This window comes from Molossus molossus, unplaced genomic scaffold, assembly GCF_014108415.1.
Source record: "Molossus molossus isolate mMolMol1 unplaced genomic scaffold, mMolMol1.p scaffold_m16_p_19, whole genome shotgun sequence".
NCBI lineage: Eukaryota > Metazoa > Chordata > Mammalia > Chiroptera > Molossidae > Molossus > Molossus molossus.
In genome coordinates, this window is record NW_023425354.1 from 27,912,727 (window position 1) to 27,929,504 (window position 16,778).

The window sequence follows — 16,778 nt, forward strand, 5'->3', positions numbered from 1 at the left end:
GGTCAATTACTCTCTGTATGTACAGAAATGAGACTATTTCCTGACAGTAACTGTAAGCTGAACAATTCTAGTTACATTTCATTCTCTTATTTAAACAAATAACCTACTATAGGGGTCTTTTAATTCCTACTATTACAATGTTTCTGTGACTAACAGGAGTTGAATGCAAAGACACCTAGTATCAAGTTACCTGTCTGTGGTCTCCAGGAGCTTCTGAACTATGAGTTCAAAAGAAGAAGACAAGCAATAGGTAGCTGGTTCTTCCTGATCATCAGCTACATCTGCAGCTTCATATGCAGCTTCAGCCAGACTAGAGAAAGCCTTAAAACCAGAGAGAGTTAATACTAGTCCTGAAAAGAACCCCACCCCAGGATTACCTCATTTTTCCTTAAGATACCTTGGGCAGTATTCCTCTCCAACTGATCTAAGAATAAATCAATGCTAGTGAATCCTCAACTTTTCCTGTCAAGGTCATCTCAGAACATTTTATAGATATCCTTAAAAATCACATGTTCACTCACTGATATTTTGTTTGTCCTGCCCAAAACTCTAAACAGCAGAATACTTTCACCTACCTCAAATGCCTCCCACTTCTATTTCTAATCACAAAAGGCTTTCAGCCTCACTCTTTCCTTATCTGAACTTCCTCCTCCATACCCCCAAATGTCCCTAATGAACTACATTCAGCCTATACTGACTCAGTACTCAGACCGCCTACCTCCCTTTTCTCTGGCCCCTTCTCAGCAATTGTACTTCTTGCAGCCAACAACTCTCTAATCAAAATTTCTTGTCCCCAAGCAACTGAAGAAAGAAAACTGAGTCCAGATAGTTTTCCCACTGGGTTAGCATGACTCTTTTAAATGGTTCAGGAACCAGTCACCATGAGTCAACAGCTCCTAGTGGGTCATACAGTTGACATCTCTCCCACATTTTAATTGAAGAAATTAGAAAGGAGATGCTATTCAGAAAAAGTCTTCCAGTGAGGCAGACCCATTTCTCTCCCACACCTCATACCTCCTTGCCAGTGGTTCAACCAAGACCTTTATCTCACCAGGAAAAAAATCCCTTACCCAACACACATTTGAAGCCACTCTGGGTTCAGCACTGAGGCCCTCGATCAGACACTGCAGCAGGGGAGTCAGGTAGACATCATTGATGGCAGCTTCAGGGAGCAGTTCACAAATTCTGCCCACAGTCCATGCAGTTGTATCTCGAACAACTACACTGGGGTCTTTCATTAATTCTATTAGGGTGGGCATGGCCTGAAAATACAATAGTTATTAAGCAAGGCAAAACAAAGATTAAAACTCATGTTGACTAATACCTCAGAAGAGGAAATTCTGAGGGTTAGATTTTAACTCAAAGCATCAAGACGGTTTTGTCATTTTAAAGACACGCTCGTCAAATATCTAATAATATAATAAAATGAAGTAAAGTGAAAAACTCCTCCACTCTTCAAATTCCAGTATAGAGTTTTATTGAAGGTTTGTTATGAATTCTCAGCAAGCAATCCTTACTGAATTACTTAGGTCGAGATCTCAGGGAGTAGCTGTGATGGCATTTGACTATAACCTGAAAGGTTGAATTCTGTATGTACTAAACTCAATAATATCAGACTCCTGTCATTATTAATAGCAAAATAAGTACAGTATTTCCATAAGGATTTTTATTAAATAAATGTCATTTTGTCCTAGGGACAGAATAATCACATCATTAAAAATTATAAAATGTTTACGATTCAGCATTAAAAGAAAAAACAAGTTATAAGACTATTTGCATAGTAAGAGCTCCATCCTGTGGCACGTATATGCATATAGAAAAAGACTGCATAGATCAATACCAAGAGTTAGAATGTTATCCCTGGACAACAGGATTATAGGTGACTCATTCTTTTAGGTCTGTTCTGTATTTTTCAAAAGTCATTTGTAATAAAAAAATATTTAAGAAAAATATTTTATATTCAATGGCAGCAAATAGCTATCTAGAAATAACCTTTGTGGCTGACTACTTACAACTTTGTTTTTAAAATAAAGGCACACTGTCAAGCAAAAAGATAAAGATCTCATATCCCACCCCAAAACTTCCTCAGCTTCACCTGTATAACTAGTGGTTTGAGCTGATTGGGCTCTGGTCCTTCCAAGATACAGCCGAAAGCCATCACTGCTGCATCCCTGTACCGCCAATCAGGGTTCTTGATGTGTTCTTTAATGAAGGGGAGGACATGCGGGACAATGTCATCTTCACAGCAGGTGGCCAGAAGCATGAGGCACACCCCAGCTGCTTTGCAGGGGTTCCAGTCGTCATCATCATCATTTTCATCCTGGAGAAGGAATGTGGCATAGTTACATTTTTGTTAAAAGAAAAAAATCACCTTGTATCAACCCATGCACCAGGAGGTCGTCGGTTTGATTCCCGGTCATGGCACATGCCCAGGCTGTGGGCTAATCACCAGAAGGGAGCATGCAGAAGGCAGTCGATCAATGTTTCTCTCTCTCCCTTCCTTGCTCTCTCAAAGAATCAATAAAAATTTACTTAAAAAAAAAAGCTATGGAGTTATTGACTAGAAAGAACACATGAGGAGGTCTTTTGGTGTGGTAGTAACTGTTAATATTTCAAAAACATTCCAATTCAGAGGTTCTGTGACATCAGAATTCAAATTTTATCTTTTTTAGTGTGGCCATTCACATGCACAGTAGTTTAAGGCAGGATGCCTATGAGTTTCAGATAATTACACACCTAAAGAATGATTAGTTCCCAAGGCAGAAAAGCACAAAATATACAAAAGCAAAGATACTAAGGTCAAAAGATAAAAAAATAGCAACTATAAAACTGAAAGATGAAATGAAAATTTAAGGGAACACCCAGTCCATTTCAAATTAAACACATCTCTACTTATCTTTCTTTTGAGATTACAAGAGTCATGTACTTCCCGAAAAACAAATTACATTCTTGTGTATAAAGACATTTTGCAGTACTAAAAGTTATAGCATTGCTGCCTCAGAATACTGCCAGCTCTTTGTTAACATTTCACATGCACTAGAAGAGATGAGGCAATAGAATCAATTTTTCCAAACACCTCACCAAGGAAAACTATAAGGCATAAATTCAAAAGGGAATGATTGCAACCAAGATACACTTCATACAAAAAAATTTCTGGCCCTGGCCAGTTTGGCTCAGCGGTTAGAGCATCGGCCTGCAGTCCAGAGAGACCCGGGTTTGGTTCCTGCTAGGGGCACGTACCTTGGTTGTGGTTTGTCTCCGGCCCTGGTTGGATCGTGCAGGTGGCAGGCACTCAATGTGTACCTTTCATGTCGATGTTTCTCTCTCTCCACAAAAAGTGGAAAAATGTCCTCGGGTGAGGATAAAAAACCTCTGTATTTACTCATTCGATCCACATCTTCATGAAGTTTTATTACTCTTAATTTGTCCTAAATCTTATTGTTAACGACCACAAGGGATCAGATGTCTCTTTCATGGGTTGAAGCCCTTCATTAATATCTTCATTAAGAATAATTCGGCCCTGGCCAGTTTGGCTCAGCGGTTGAGCGTTGGCCTGTGGACCAGAGAGTCCCGGGTTCGGTTCCTGTTAGGGGCACGTACCACCATAAATAAATAAATAAAATAAAATTTTAAAAAAGAAAAAAAGAATAATTCATATCCAGCCCTGACTGGTTTGGCTCAGCAGTTAGAGTGTTGGTCCAAGGATCCAAGGGTCTCAGGTTCGACTCCCAGTCAAGGGCATGTACCTGGAATTCAGATTTGAACCCTGGCCCCAGTCAGCGTCATGGGGGAGACAACCAATAGATGTGGACACATTGATTTCCTTCTCCCTCCCTCCCTCCCTCTCAAAAAAATAATTCATATCCAGCCTAATCAGTATTTTAAAAGTAAATATATGCCACGAAAATATCCCAGATATTAACAGGTATTTGAGTGGCCTTAAACTTGCACCTCCCTCCCCAACTTTTCTTTATTACAACTATTGGAGTTGGTCTCCTCTGCTAACTACAACAATGCAGCACTCAGGAAATCAGAGCAGTGTATGGCTCATTCCTGATCAAGACCAAAATGCTCTCCTTTACAAACATCTCAGAGCCTAACTGATCTTACAGTTCCAGTTCAGCTGTTCGTGAGTTCCTTCATGGAAGCTGTTCCACAGCAAACCAATCCATAACATGGTTTCATAGCTTACCTGGCTAGAATTGGAAGGTAACTTACCTGTTTAGTTAGGGTCTGTGTGAGGATTGGAACCAGGTACTGTAGTGCTCCCTTGGCATAAAACTTGCTGGTGTGCTCTGGGGGCCGTCCTTGTTCTGCTGCCTGAGGACAAACATAAAGCAAGTTCTAGATGACAGCAAATAAGCTATGATACTAAGGCACACAATGAGAGCTTCCCAGGGGTCTGTACAGAAACACATGGAAAAATGGCAACATTCACTATGATCTCTGAAGGCATTTAGTTTTTTGTCTATTTCAATGAGATTCTTTTAGGCCTTGAAGGACCAAGGCAATTACATTCTTTTTTTACAAGTTCAATTCATATTAACAAGCTGTCATCTATGTGACCTTAAGAATGTCAAAAATAAGATTGTTTTTTGAAGTACATAAAGACAATCAAAATGGGAAACAAAGTTTGAATTCAAAGATTGCAAGTGCAGACCTAACCTCTTTTTCCATATCTAGTTCTTTCACCGAAGTTAGTAAACTATCAATTTATACATCCCACACTTGCATTATGACTTCCAAAAGGAAATAATTTAGCACCAGATGTCACTTTGTTGAACTGTGGCTGCCTGCTGCCCCCTTGTGTTCACAGCACCAATGTGAGTATTTACAATAAATAATGCCTGATTGGGAAAAACATGAGATGCTACATTATTGATATGTATCCCTCATAAGAGGCTTTGCCTAGCAGAAAAATCAAAATTTCTTCAAATGGAGATGTCTTCTTTCTAAGTCCAGTCAGAACAAAGTTTTCCCAGAGAACAATCATATCCATAAAAGAGAAATGTCCCAAAACCCGGTCAGAGTAATAGCTCTCCCCTCAAACCAACTCTCTTCCAGGCTCACCTCTGAAGCCTCAATGGCCAAATCCATTTCCTCATCACAGACATTGGACCAGAATTCTATCCCTTGTAGGGCCACTTCATCAATGTCACTTTTCATTGCTTCAATTGTGATCTTAAAAGAAAAAAACATGATATCCCAGGTTCCAAAAAAGTGCCAGTTCAAGTTAAAGCCCTTCTCTAAACAAAGACATTCAAGTTTCAAAAATATAGATTTATAAAAGCTAGGTCTGAAATGAAAGGTAGAAAGAGAAAACAGATTTTTAAAATACATTTTTTTCCCCCAGCAAAGATAGCACAAGTTTTCTTGGAACACTACTAATGAACTTAAACAACACTGGGACTCAAGGAATTTCCTTGATTTCATAGTATCAAGTAAAAATTACAAAATTGACAAAAACAGCAACTAAGAATGATGGACTTTATGACTGACTACATGTTCAAATATATAAACTAGAAATACTTACTGCAAAAAGAGCGGGACCCATATACGTCTCCATGTACTGATAATACAAGGACATTATTTTCACCAGATTCTGTAAGGCAGCTACTCGTACCTTTTACAAAGAGCAGATTAAATGGTTTACCATTCAATTTAGTAACACGGCAATGTGACAAAAGTAATTACTTAACTCAAATGGGTCAATAACCTAAAAGGGTCAAGTGAGGTACATTTGGGTTATCATTCCCCCATGGAAACCATAGCAGGACAAAACTCACTAATGCTACTCAGACTAGATGTTAATTCCACCTGCTTTAAGGCTCAAGGTTTAGGTTGCAGCAATAACAAAGCTGTTTCAATGGCTACACTGAAAAACAATCACTTAAATAAACTATAGCAATTAAGTAGCAAGATGGATCAAAAACCATTTTTCCCTTAAACCTTCTTCAATGTCAACTTCTATTATGTTAAGTCTTCCAAGTCCTGTTCTTCCCTCTTCTCCAATGTTAGAGAAATATTCTTATTGGTCAAACCTTACGTCTGAAGTCACCTGATTCCCAACATTTCAAACAACAATGCTAGAGTTGGCATTTCCTAGGAAAGATAAAGATAAAGATCATTCAATGGTTTCATACCTACCCTCGTATCTGGACACTGTGTGGCTTCACAGACCACCTGCATAATAAAGTGCCTTTCAGACTGCAGAAATAAAAGAGAATTAGAAGAGTATAAACCATATATATGAAAACTGCTAGATTATCCCTTCAAAAAAAAACTTACTCCCTCAGGAACCACACAATCCTGGACCAATCAAGCAGCTTTACCTTAACATAGTAATGGCTCTATGAAGACTATAGTTTGCCCCTGCCCTGGCCGGTTGTCGCTCAATTGGTTGGGTGTCGTCCTGTGCACCAAGAGGTTGTCAGTTTGATTCCCAGTCAAGGGAATCTGCCCAGGTTGCAGGCTTGATCCCGTGAGGGATGTGCGGGAGGCAGCCAATCAATATTATATGTCCACATCAATGTTTCTCTCGCTCTTTCCACCCCCCTAAAAAAAAAAAAAATCAACAAACTATTATTAAAAAAAGTTTTTCCCCACTGTCTACTATATGAGCTGCCCTCAAAGGAGGGCCCTAATTTTTAATAACCTTCACTAATAAGGCTTAAGGGAGAAAATAGATAGGAAAATGTAGAGCACAGGTTTTTAGTAACGATGGCTAGTTAAAACAACACAAAAAAAGCCCACCTACAATAGGAAAATCTGTTTCTTTAAATTTAAAAATTAAGAGAGCCGCGCCAGTGTGGCTCAGTGGATTGAGCGTTGTCCCATGGACTGAGAGGTCCCAGTTAGATTCCCGGTCAGGGCACATGCCTAGGTTGCGGGCTAGATTCCCAGTGGAGGGTGTGCAGTAAGGCAACTGATCGATGTTTCGCTCTGACATAGATGTTCCTCTCTCTCTCCCTTCCTCTCTCTCTAAAAAAATCAATAAAAACATATTTTTAAAAATCTACTTTATTTCAGAGACAAAACTGATTTCCTGGGAGGTGGCAAATCCATATCAAACTTTATTTGCTGTTGTCCTAAGTCTTCCAAAGTCTAAAAGGAAAACCCCTATTTTCTAAGCAACTAGAATTTCAGTTTGCCTTGGCCTTCTTTTCCCACTTTGTCTACTATAAGGCCAAGAAATGGCAAAAAGTCCAGCTAAATTGTCGACATATATACAAAATTACTTTCACCCCACATGATCCAGCAATTCCACTTCTGGGTATATATCCAAAAGAACTGAAAGCAGGGTCTCAAAGATATATATTCCCATGTTCACGGCAGTATTATTCTCACTAGACAGAAGGTGGAAGAAAGAAACCCAAATGTCTGTTGATAGATAAATAGATAAATGAAGTATGGTATATACATGCAATGGATTATTAAACAGCCTTAAAAAGGAAATTCTGACATGTTACAACGTGCATGAACCCAAGACATTACACTGAGTGAAATAAGCCAGTCACAAAAAGACAAATTAAATACGTATGATCCACTTATATAAGCTATGTGGAGTAATAGAAACAGAAAGTGGAAAGGTTGCTGCCAGGAACAGGGAAGGGGAAAACAGGGAGTTGATGGACATAGTTTCAGTTTTGCAAGATGAGAAACTTCTGGAGACTGGTTGCAAAACAATGTGAATACACTTAACACTACTGAACTTTACACTTAAAAATGGTTAAAATGATAAATTTTATGTTATCATCTATTTTAACACAATTAAAAATAAATTAATAATGAGGAAAAACTTTCAGACAAAATATATAAACTTTGTTTATACATTAATTTTCAAAAGCACCTTCCTCAGGAGGTATAAAACAGCTCAATTTCTTTTCTCTTTTAATCCTCACCTAAAAATATGAGGGTTCTTTTTTTGTTTGTTTGTTTTTTTAAACTGATTTTAGAGAGAGCAAGGGAAGGAGAGAGAAGGGGAGGAGAGAAACATCAGTTGGTTGCCACCCAACGCACCCCTACTGAGAATTGAACCTGACACCTTTCGGTGCACAAGAGGACGCTCCAACCATTTGAGCCACACTGGTCAGAGCTGAAATAGCCCAGCTCCTATAATAACAATAAAAAAAAGCCCTGGCCAGTTTGGCTTAGTGGTTAGAACATCAGCTGTGGACCAAAGGGTCTCGGATTCAATTACTGGTCAAGGGCACCTACCTGGGTTGCAAGTTTAGTCCCTGGCCCAGGTTAGAGTCATAAGGGACACAACCAATCAATGTGTCTCTCTTGATGGTCTCTCTCTCTCTCTCTCTCTCTCTCTCTCTCACCCCCCCACCCCTTGCACTCTACCTAAAAAAAAAAAATCAATGGAAAAATATCCTCAAGTGAGGATTAAAACAACAACAACAAAAACCCAAAGCATACTTTGGACTGCAAAAAGAAAAGCCTAAGCTTAGAAATCCCTTAGATCACATTATTCCCAACAACCTGATGAAAAATGGCTAACACCTATCCCATGGCCACATCTCACACAAATGTTAACTAGAATAGAAATGAGTATGTCTAAACAACACAGTCCTTTCTGAATTATAAACTTAAAAGAACGCCTGGCCGGGGTGGCTCACTGGTTGAGGGCCGACCCATGCACCAATAGGTCGCCGGTTCGATTCCTGGTCAGGGCACATGCCCAGGCTGTGTGCCAAACCCCCAGTGGGGGGCATGCAGGAGGTGGCCAATCAGTGTTCTCTCTCATCGATGTTTCTATCTCTCTCTCCCTTCCTCTCTAAAATCAATCAATAAAAAATATTTAAAAAAACAAAAAGAACAACTTTCATTTCACTCTCACTTCTCACCCTCTGCACTTACCTCTTTGTCAAAATTTGCTTTGGTGAACTCCAATGAGTTCAGGAGTGCATTAGTAGCCGCTAGCTTCACATTATTACTAGGCTCTTCTTTCCTCATCCCCTGGATTATGGCAGTCAGAATTTCATTGGATTTATCTTGTAGCTGCTCTGGGTCCTGAAATAAGCAGAGAAGTGCAATGAACATTATAATGAGCTTATGACTAATCAGCAGTCCTTTTAAGTATAAAATCTATTTGAGCAAGGATCATGACTTTCTCTAAGTCCGTGTCCAGTGCTATGGACTTCAAGTCTGTGTATCAAAACAGACACCAAGAGTGGTAACTTCAGCTGCACCAACAGTCCTAGCAGTGCTGCATTTAACATACTATGTTGTGGGTCCAGTGACTAAACCAATTAAACAAGAGCTGTTAAGCTGTTCCTGTAAAATAGTCAATGAAAATGTAACACAGCATCCATGTTACACTGAGAATCTTGAGACAGGGACTGGAACAGGTATGCTTCAAGATAAAGAACATCCTTTAGCCTGCCTGGTATGGCTTAGTGGTTGAGTGTCAACCCATGCACTAAGAGGTTGCCGGTTTGATTCCTGGTAAAGGCACATGCCAGGGTTGTGGGCCTGATCCCCAGTTGGAGGCATGCAGGAGGTGGCCAATCCATGTTCTTTCTCATCGATGTTTCTATCTCTCTCCCCATTTCCCTCTCTCTAATATCAATAAAGTAAAAAAATTTTAAAAAGAATATCCTTTAAAAGTCTACAATCTATGCCTTTCCAAACACATGGATTTCCCATTTTGAGTTTTTGATCCTCAAATTTCTTAATTTTAGGGCGTGATTAACAATATGGAGGATAAATTAACTTAAAAGTTTAAATGAACAATTAAAGCACTCCTTTCAAAACACTTTGCAGTAGTTCAGTTTTCTCTATGATATGGTAAAGATAATCCTAATCCCATGCACACCACAACTACATGAAATCATAGTTATATATGTTAGATAACGTGAGGGAGCACTTACTATATCTTGGCAAATGTAACCAATAGCTTCCAATGTTGACTCTTTCATGTGCTCTGTGCTGTTGGGGTTTGTGACATTGGTCACCAGCTGAGGAATGAGTTCTGGCCACTGATTCACTGGGATCTCTGCACAAGCAATACCCGCCACACACTGTGAGGCAGAACTAGGCCGGTAAGTTTCTGTGCCCAAAGTCTGCAAAACCTGCACGCACACATAAAAAGAACAAGATGAAATATATCAATTCTAATATTATTTGAACACTTCTTAATTCTCCAAAGCCAGAGAACTCACTTCAATGTTCAATGCAAGGAAGAAAAGCAGCAGTTAGAAAGCATATCACGTTTAAAGGCAAAGGAGGTGACAAAATTCACCTTCTAGGTTCCTTGTTGGTGGTATAATGGAAGGATGATCATCACAACCTTGTTTTGTGCAAAATGTAAGATTTTAGCATGAGGCTAATTAATTCTGGGGCACTCAGGTGGATCTGATTCACAGTAGATCCTGGTCTAACCTGATTCAAAGAAGAGATTTTCCTACTCGTGAAATGTGGAACACACCTTCTGCTTTCTGGTCATTGACAATTTAGCACCCTGGGGTGACTTTCATAGAAAGGCTTTGGTCAAGAAACATCACTAGATGCAGACAAAGAGTTGCTGATGTTACCAATACCTAACAATTAATCCTTATTTAACTTCCAATCTGAAATATTTGTTGTTTCCCCCCAAATCAAAGAACTGTTCTCCTCATCATCAACAGATACCAGGTACTAATCAGATATACCAACTAAAATAAAATCCACTTATCATTAAATGTGTCTTGTTTGAAATGGTAGTCACACAAGCATTTATGTAAGGGGTAAAGGCACAGGTACAAATAAAGGACGAAGCCACAATGGACCCAGGGTTAATTATTATCATGATCAGCTTATTCAGTCAATGAACTTACTAAGAATCACCAGTCCACTCAAAAGGCAAACAGTTAACTGTTCCTGGCATGAACACAGGACAAAGAGTAGCTGCCAAATATTCAGGCCAACTCTGCTGACTGGGTCAGGTCACTTGGTATCCTGCTTTGTAGCTAATAATAATGAACTCCCCATCTTTCCCCCTTATACAGTATATTCCCAACAGCTCTACCCAATAACAAACAGTTCTGACTGATTCTAAATAAAGGTTTTGCTCTCTAGGACTACTAAAGCTAGAATGCACTTTAACAAAAGTCTAAGGGAGCCCAGCCCATGTGGCTCAGTGGATTGAGCACTGTCCCATGGACTGAGAGGTCTCGGTTCAATTCCCAGTCAGGGCACATGTCTGGGTTACAGGCTCAATCCTCAGTGGTAGGGGTGCAGGGGGTGCAGGAGGTAGCCAATTGATATTTCCCTCCCACGTCGATGTTTCTATCTCTCTTTCTCCCTTCCTCTCTCTCTCTCTAAAAACATAAAAAAAAAAAAAATCAATAAAAACATTAAAAAAAAAAAGTCTAAGAGAACACCAGGCCCAGTAGCTCAGTTGGTTAGAGCATTGTCCTAGTATGCCAAGGTTGCGGGTGACAGCACATACAAGAATCAAAAAATGAATACATAAATAAATGGAACACCTGGCTGATGAGTCTCAGTGGTTGAGCATCAACCCATGCACCAAGAGGTCGCTGGTTCGATTCCCAGTCAGGGCACATGCCTAGTTTGTGGGCTGGATCCACAGTAGGGGCATGCAGGAAGCAGCTAATCGATGTTCTCTCATTGATGTTTCTATCTCTACCTCTCCCTTCCTCTCTCTCTAAACGAATTATCAATAAAGGAGGGGGAAAAAAGGCAGGGGCTGAACAGGCATTAACCCACATCTAACTAAGAGCGTTCCAGTCCAGGGTGCCTTTAAACTACACTGCACCACCTCCTAGAACATATGTAGAGAGTGCTAAACCCCATCTACCTTTACCTTCGGCTCCTTTTAAATTGCTTTAAGAATTGCTATTACTTGAGGTGATTTAGAGGCTACTAACGTCCCACTCTGGAGTACTGAAAGTATTTTTTATTTCCAAACTAAGGGTGACCCTAACGATAATACTCAATGACCTGAAATAAGTAAAAAAACTAGCTCTCACTTGTGTCCAAGACCCAGATTTCAAAAAAGAAATAACCACCAATACTGAGAAAGTATTAATTACCAAATGTACTATGAAAAAAGAAAAAGTCCACAATAACTGCTAATTCTTCATGCACAGGGCTCTACAAATTCTGATTCAAATTTTAGAAAAATTTTGGTGTTAAGAGTGATGAGATAAAAAAGAAAATGTCAGTTACGGTTCCAATCATGTCATCTCATTTTGGGCATTATAGTTATGAACATCAATTTTTGCAGTGATTGATGGAATAAACTTCATTTACATCAAACTACTGAAAGGTGGATTAAAACTTTACTACATAAGCAGACCCAATGTGGACAGAATAATTCTATGTATTCCAAAGAAGATTCAAAATAAGTTGCCATTCATAACCTAGTTCCTTATCATGGGTACATCCACGTAAGACTCAAGAAAGAAGTAGGTAACTAGAAAAAGAAGTTACTGCCTAAAGGGGCACTAATTTACCTAATGCTGACACCTAGAACCAGGAAGTGGCAAATACATGTGAATAACCATACCTGCAGAAGTACACACAAAAGACTCCATTGGTTTCCCCCCAAGTACCAAGGACCAATGAATGATGCTTGACTTACTCATTCTCTGTACCTTATACATGTACAGTTAGAGCTTCGTTGTTTAAAATAAAAGCAAAGCACATATGTCTATATATTCAGAAACCTTTTGTTGTACCTAGAAATATGAATTCCTAATTCAACAAAAAAGTCACAAGAACTCCAAGATGCAGAGTAACAAGATACATAAGGTTTTCCACAAAACTCATCAGCCCTCTCTAAATGCCTTGCTCCAAATATTTCTAAAGGAAGTTTTTCATAATTTGCTAAATATTTGATAAAAGCACTATTAATGTCCATCTTGTTTCACAAACTCTTTGGGGTTGAAAGGCCCAAGAGATTATTTCATTCCCATTCTGACTCCACATAGCAGCATGCCTAAACCACCAAACAATGAGAATCATCTACAGCAGAATTTCAACAAGAACTGGGTGCTGGCTGACTGGAAGGATTCCTTGGGAAGACAGTTTTAAAAATATCTGAGCCTCACACTCTAAATCAAATTTCTGGAGGGAGCTTGAAAACTTATTAACAGCTCTGGCCGGTTTGTCTCAGCGGTTAGAGTGTCGGCCTATGGTCCAGAGAGAGCCGGGTTTGGTTCCCGCTAAGGGCACGTACCTCGGTTGCGGTTTGTCCCCGGCCCTGGTTGGATCGTGTGGATGGCAACCACTCGACGTGTCCCTTTCACATCGATGTTTCTCTCTCTCCCACTCTATCTGAACAAAAAATGGAAAAATGTCCTTGGGTGAGGATTAAAAACAAACAAACAAACAAAAAACAACAAAATTTATTAACAAATTCCTTAATTGATTCCAATAACCCAAGTTTGTAACCATCAATTTGTATACTACTCCATGTCTCCAGAGATTCTACGAATTCTGTCATCTAATTAAAGTTTCCCCAACTGCTGCAGTCTATCTCAGTTATCTGAAAAGAATTCCAATCCATTAATGGGAATGGACAAGGTACACTGAGACAAATCAAATACAAATTTTATCTTCAAGTGAAATTTACGTCTTAGAAACCTATTTTACCATTAGCTGTATCTCATGCAAATAATAAAAGAACTGACAGATTTTTCCTATTCCCTAGGCCACATGACCAAAAAAACGGTACAAAAGTTACTTACATAATTCTTGACTTCCCGTCGAGCATTAGCATCAATAGCAAGCCACCTCTGCTGATATTGTGCCTTGATATCTGGATCTTTAGATGTCAAGGAGTTCTTGATTTGTAGACCTGCTGCAACTCTGGCAACCTGACTGTTTCCTGGATTTGCTAGCACTCTGGACAGTTCCACAAGGAAAGTGGGCTGTTAAGAGAAGATGCATTGGTGAGTGAAAATATCTCTTGAGAATTTTGTCAATTGAGGATAGCTTATGAAGCACCATAACATTGGGTAGAAACTAAAATTCTCAGTACATATCATGTTTCAGAAAACTCTAAAATATCTACTTCAAGACTCCAGTAAAAATGTTACTTCATTAAGAAAGTCATCCACCTACTCATGCTGTCTCAGCATTTAACATGAACTTACAGATTTTACTATCAACATCATCCTTAGTACCAAAATCTTCATATTAGATTCCCCAGAATTAAAGCAAGTTTGACGATCTAGTTGTCAGATGACTGTTTTAAATGTGCCTACAACAATGCCTGGTATTCAATACTTATTGAATAAACAAATATATTATGACAATGTAGAAAGTATTTTTTCCCTCTAAATTAAAAAACCTTAGTCCAAAAGGAGTAATACTCAGGGTGGCTTTTGATCTCATTGAAGCAGGTAATCTTGTATGAGTGGGAAATACTTACAAATCCTGAAACACAGACTTAGGAAGCTAGTCCTCTCTATTTTAGTTGTAAGTGTTCATCAAGTGGGGAACAATAAAAAAAAGCAGAGCTATGGGGGAAAGTGATACTCAGAAACAGGAGGAAACTAAAAAGATAAGAAATCTCAAGGTAAATGATTGTATATGTAATAGCTAACAGTTAACACACTAAAGGCTCCTAAACATTTGGACTTGAATTGTCCACTAAACACAGTAGATTCCCAAAAAAACGCAGAACCCCAATGGTACTCCCTTTATTTAAAAATTTTAACACACACTCCTCTACCTAGAAAAGGCTGTTCAAAAAGCTTTTCTTTTCTGAAAAGTTAACAGGAAAAACCAAAAGCAGTTTCTTAGCACTAACATATTCTACATACAATCACAGCCAAAGATAACTCTTCAAAAGTTTTACTAATTATATATTAGAAAATGTTAGAAATCATAAATGGCTTTTTGCAAATGAGCAAAAGCAGAAACAGGAATATACACCAAATGGAAATAATTATCAGCCTACACCAGTGGAGGGAAAAACATTTTCTGAAAATTAAGGATAAAAAGGTAGTAATAAAACCTATCCCATATAAGGGCAAAAAGAAAAAAGTCACTTAATAGGCCTATCACTATATTTTGCTTATATTACTTGCCTAATTAATCTAAGAAACAGATTTGCTTAGTGTTATTTAGACATATTACCTATTACCTTTAAAAGATGTCAAGTATGATCCACCTTTTTTCCATTGCTCCCAGTCCACCAACAGGAGTGGGACACCAATGAGTAATATTACTAGCACTGGCTATTTCAACCAACCCATCCCACATTTTAACGCAGAAGTCCAAACACCAGCGTACTTATCTTCATTTTTTCTGTACCCCTTAAATTTGAAATTATGAAAAACGAGGAACTTTCCTCTGATTTCATCTGGAAACAAGCCCGATCTCAAGGTTGTCTCAGCCTGTTGTCTGGGTACAGATTCTCTACTCATCGTAGTGATTAAAAAAACACCAAGAAAGGAATCATCAAGCAGGTAAGGGAGAAATATTGCCCGGAACAGGTAAAGAGGCATTCGGGTGCTAGATCTGTCTATATGCACAGACAGGAAAGGGTAGAGCTCTGAGAAGTAGGTAGAGAGAATCACAGGGGCCACGGGACAGAAAGGAGAAGCCGGCCCAGGTCAGAACAGGACAGGCAGCAGCAGGGCTTGGAGCTTCCACATGGCCCCTAGGCCCGGCTCCCCCACCCCCACCCTTGCTGAACACGCAGCGCAGCGCAACCTAACTTCCCTTCCCTCCCTCTTTCTCCCTCCCGCTGCACCGCCGCCCTCAGGCCGCGCAGCGATTGGGCAGCAGTCAACCCGGCGCGCCGCGCCATTGGCCAGCTGCCGGGGCCCGGGGCGGGACACACCCACCGGCTTCCCGATGGCGGGGTTAGGTTGGACCTGGTGGGGGGGAGGGGGACGGGATGGGGCGGGGTGGGTTCCCGAGGCCTGGGCCTCCAGGAGGGCGGGAAGGCCCGCACGCAGGGGATGGGGAGACGGAGGGATGGGGGCCGGCGCAATGGCACGCACCAGGTTTTCCACGGCTGCACGCTCCAAGAACTTCTGCGCCGCTTCCAGTTCCAGCCGATCTGGGTGGGGGAGGAAAGTGGGAAAAGGGACAGGGTCAGAGGGGCTAGGGCTTCCCTTCCCCCCACCCAATCACCTCAGCCCGACCCCCGGCCCCCGCTTCCTACCCGGAGACACGGTCTTCTCGAGGATGGTGATCAGCTCCATAGCGGAGGTGGCAGTGGCTACTCCTACTAAGACGACGGTCCGGCCTCTGGGGCGGCGGCTCTAACTGGGGATGGGGGTTGGGGGTCGGGTGGGAAGGGAGGGTGGGGTGGGGGGCGGGGGTCACCACCAGCCCATTCACCGGCTCCCTCTTGTTAGTCGCTCTGGCTCCCCTTCCCTCCTCCTTTCGTTCTTTTCTCCTTCCCAATTTGCTGCTGGTGGTGGCGGCGGCGGCGGCAGCTGCTCCTCTGACGGCGGGGGAGGGACCCCGGGGGCAGCTCAGAGCGCGCTGGTGCTCGGGTGGCGGAGGGAGAAAGAAGGAAGGGAGGCAGTAAGTGAACGGCGGCTTGCAGGGAGGGAGAGAGAGGGAGGGAGGAAGGCGGAGGGATATTCGGGCCGGACCTCTCCGCGGCGGCACCGCGCTCCACATCGATTGGCTGCTGCCGTGGCCACGCGCAACCCCCAATTGGCCAGGCAGTCTGCGTTGAAGGGCCGCCCTGCGTCCATTCGCCCGCTGGTTTCAAGTCCCGGGTTGGTTGGGCGGGTAGTGGAGTGGGGTGCGTGGATTGGCCGAGGACAGGAGAGAGCTGGGTGCTGATTGGATTGGCT

The 16,778-nt window shown here is 41.1% G+C and overlaps 1 protein-coding gene across 2 annotated transcripts in view; it reads right to left on the bottom strand.

Annotated features, from left to right (window-relative positions):
* The window catches only part of KPNB1 (karyopherin subunit beta 1), a 30,557-nt gene extending 14,329 nt beyond the window's left edge, over nucleotides 1-16,228 (bottom strand). Inside the window, exons 1-12 of one of the 2 annotated variants that reach the window (XM_036268096.1) lie at nucleotides 16,133-16,228; nucleotides 15,969-16,027; nucleotides 13,701-13,883; nucleotides 9,879-10,079; nucleotides 8,866-9,018; nucleotides 6,148-6,207; nucleotides 5,534-5,623; nucleotides 5,071-5,181; nucleotides 4,219-4,320; nucleotides 2,096-2,320; nucleotides 1,071-1,262; nucleotides 191-321 (exon numbers count right to left, since the gene is read on the bottom strand). In XM_036268096.1, the coding sequence (XP_036123989.1) occupies nucleotides 191-321; nucleotides 1,071-1,262; nucleotides 2,096-2,320; nucleotides 4,219-4,320; nucleotides 5,071-5,181; nucleotides 5,534-5,623; nucleotides 6,148-6,207; nucleotides 8,866-9,018; nucleotides 9,879-10,079; nucleotides 13,701-13,883; nucleotides 15,969-16,027; nucleotides 16,133-16,172 (1,547 nt within the window). In that variant the 5' untranslated portion in view covers nucleotides 16,173-16,228. The remainder of the gene's footprint in view (nucleotides 1-190; nucleotides 322-1,070; nucleotides 1,263-2,095; nucleotides 2,321-4,218; nucleotides 4,321-5,070; nucleotides 5,182-5,533; nucleotides 5,624-6,147; nucleotides 6,208-8,865; nucleotides 9,019-9,878; nucleotides 10,080-13,700; nucleotides 13,884-15,968; nucleotides 16,028-16,132) is intronic. The other variant, XM_036268095.1, reaches the window with a different exon arrangement.
* Nucleotides 16,229-16,778: the final 550 nt, after the last annotated feature.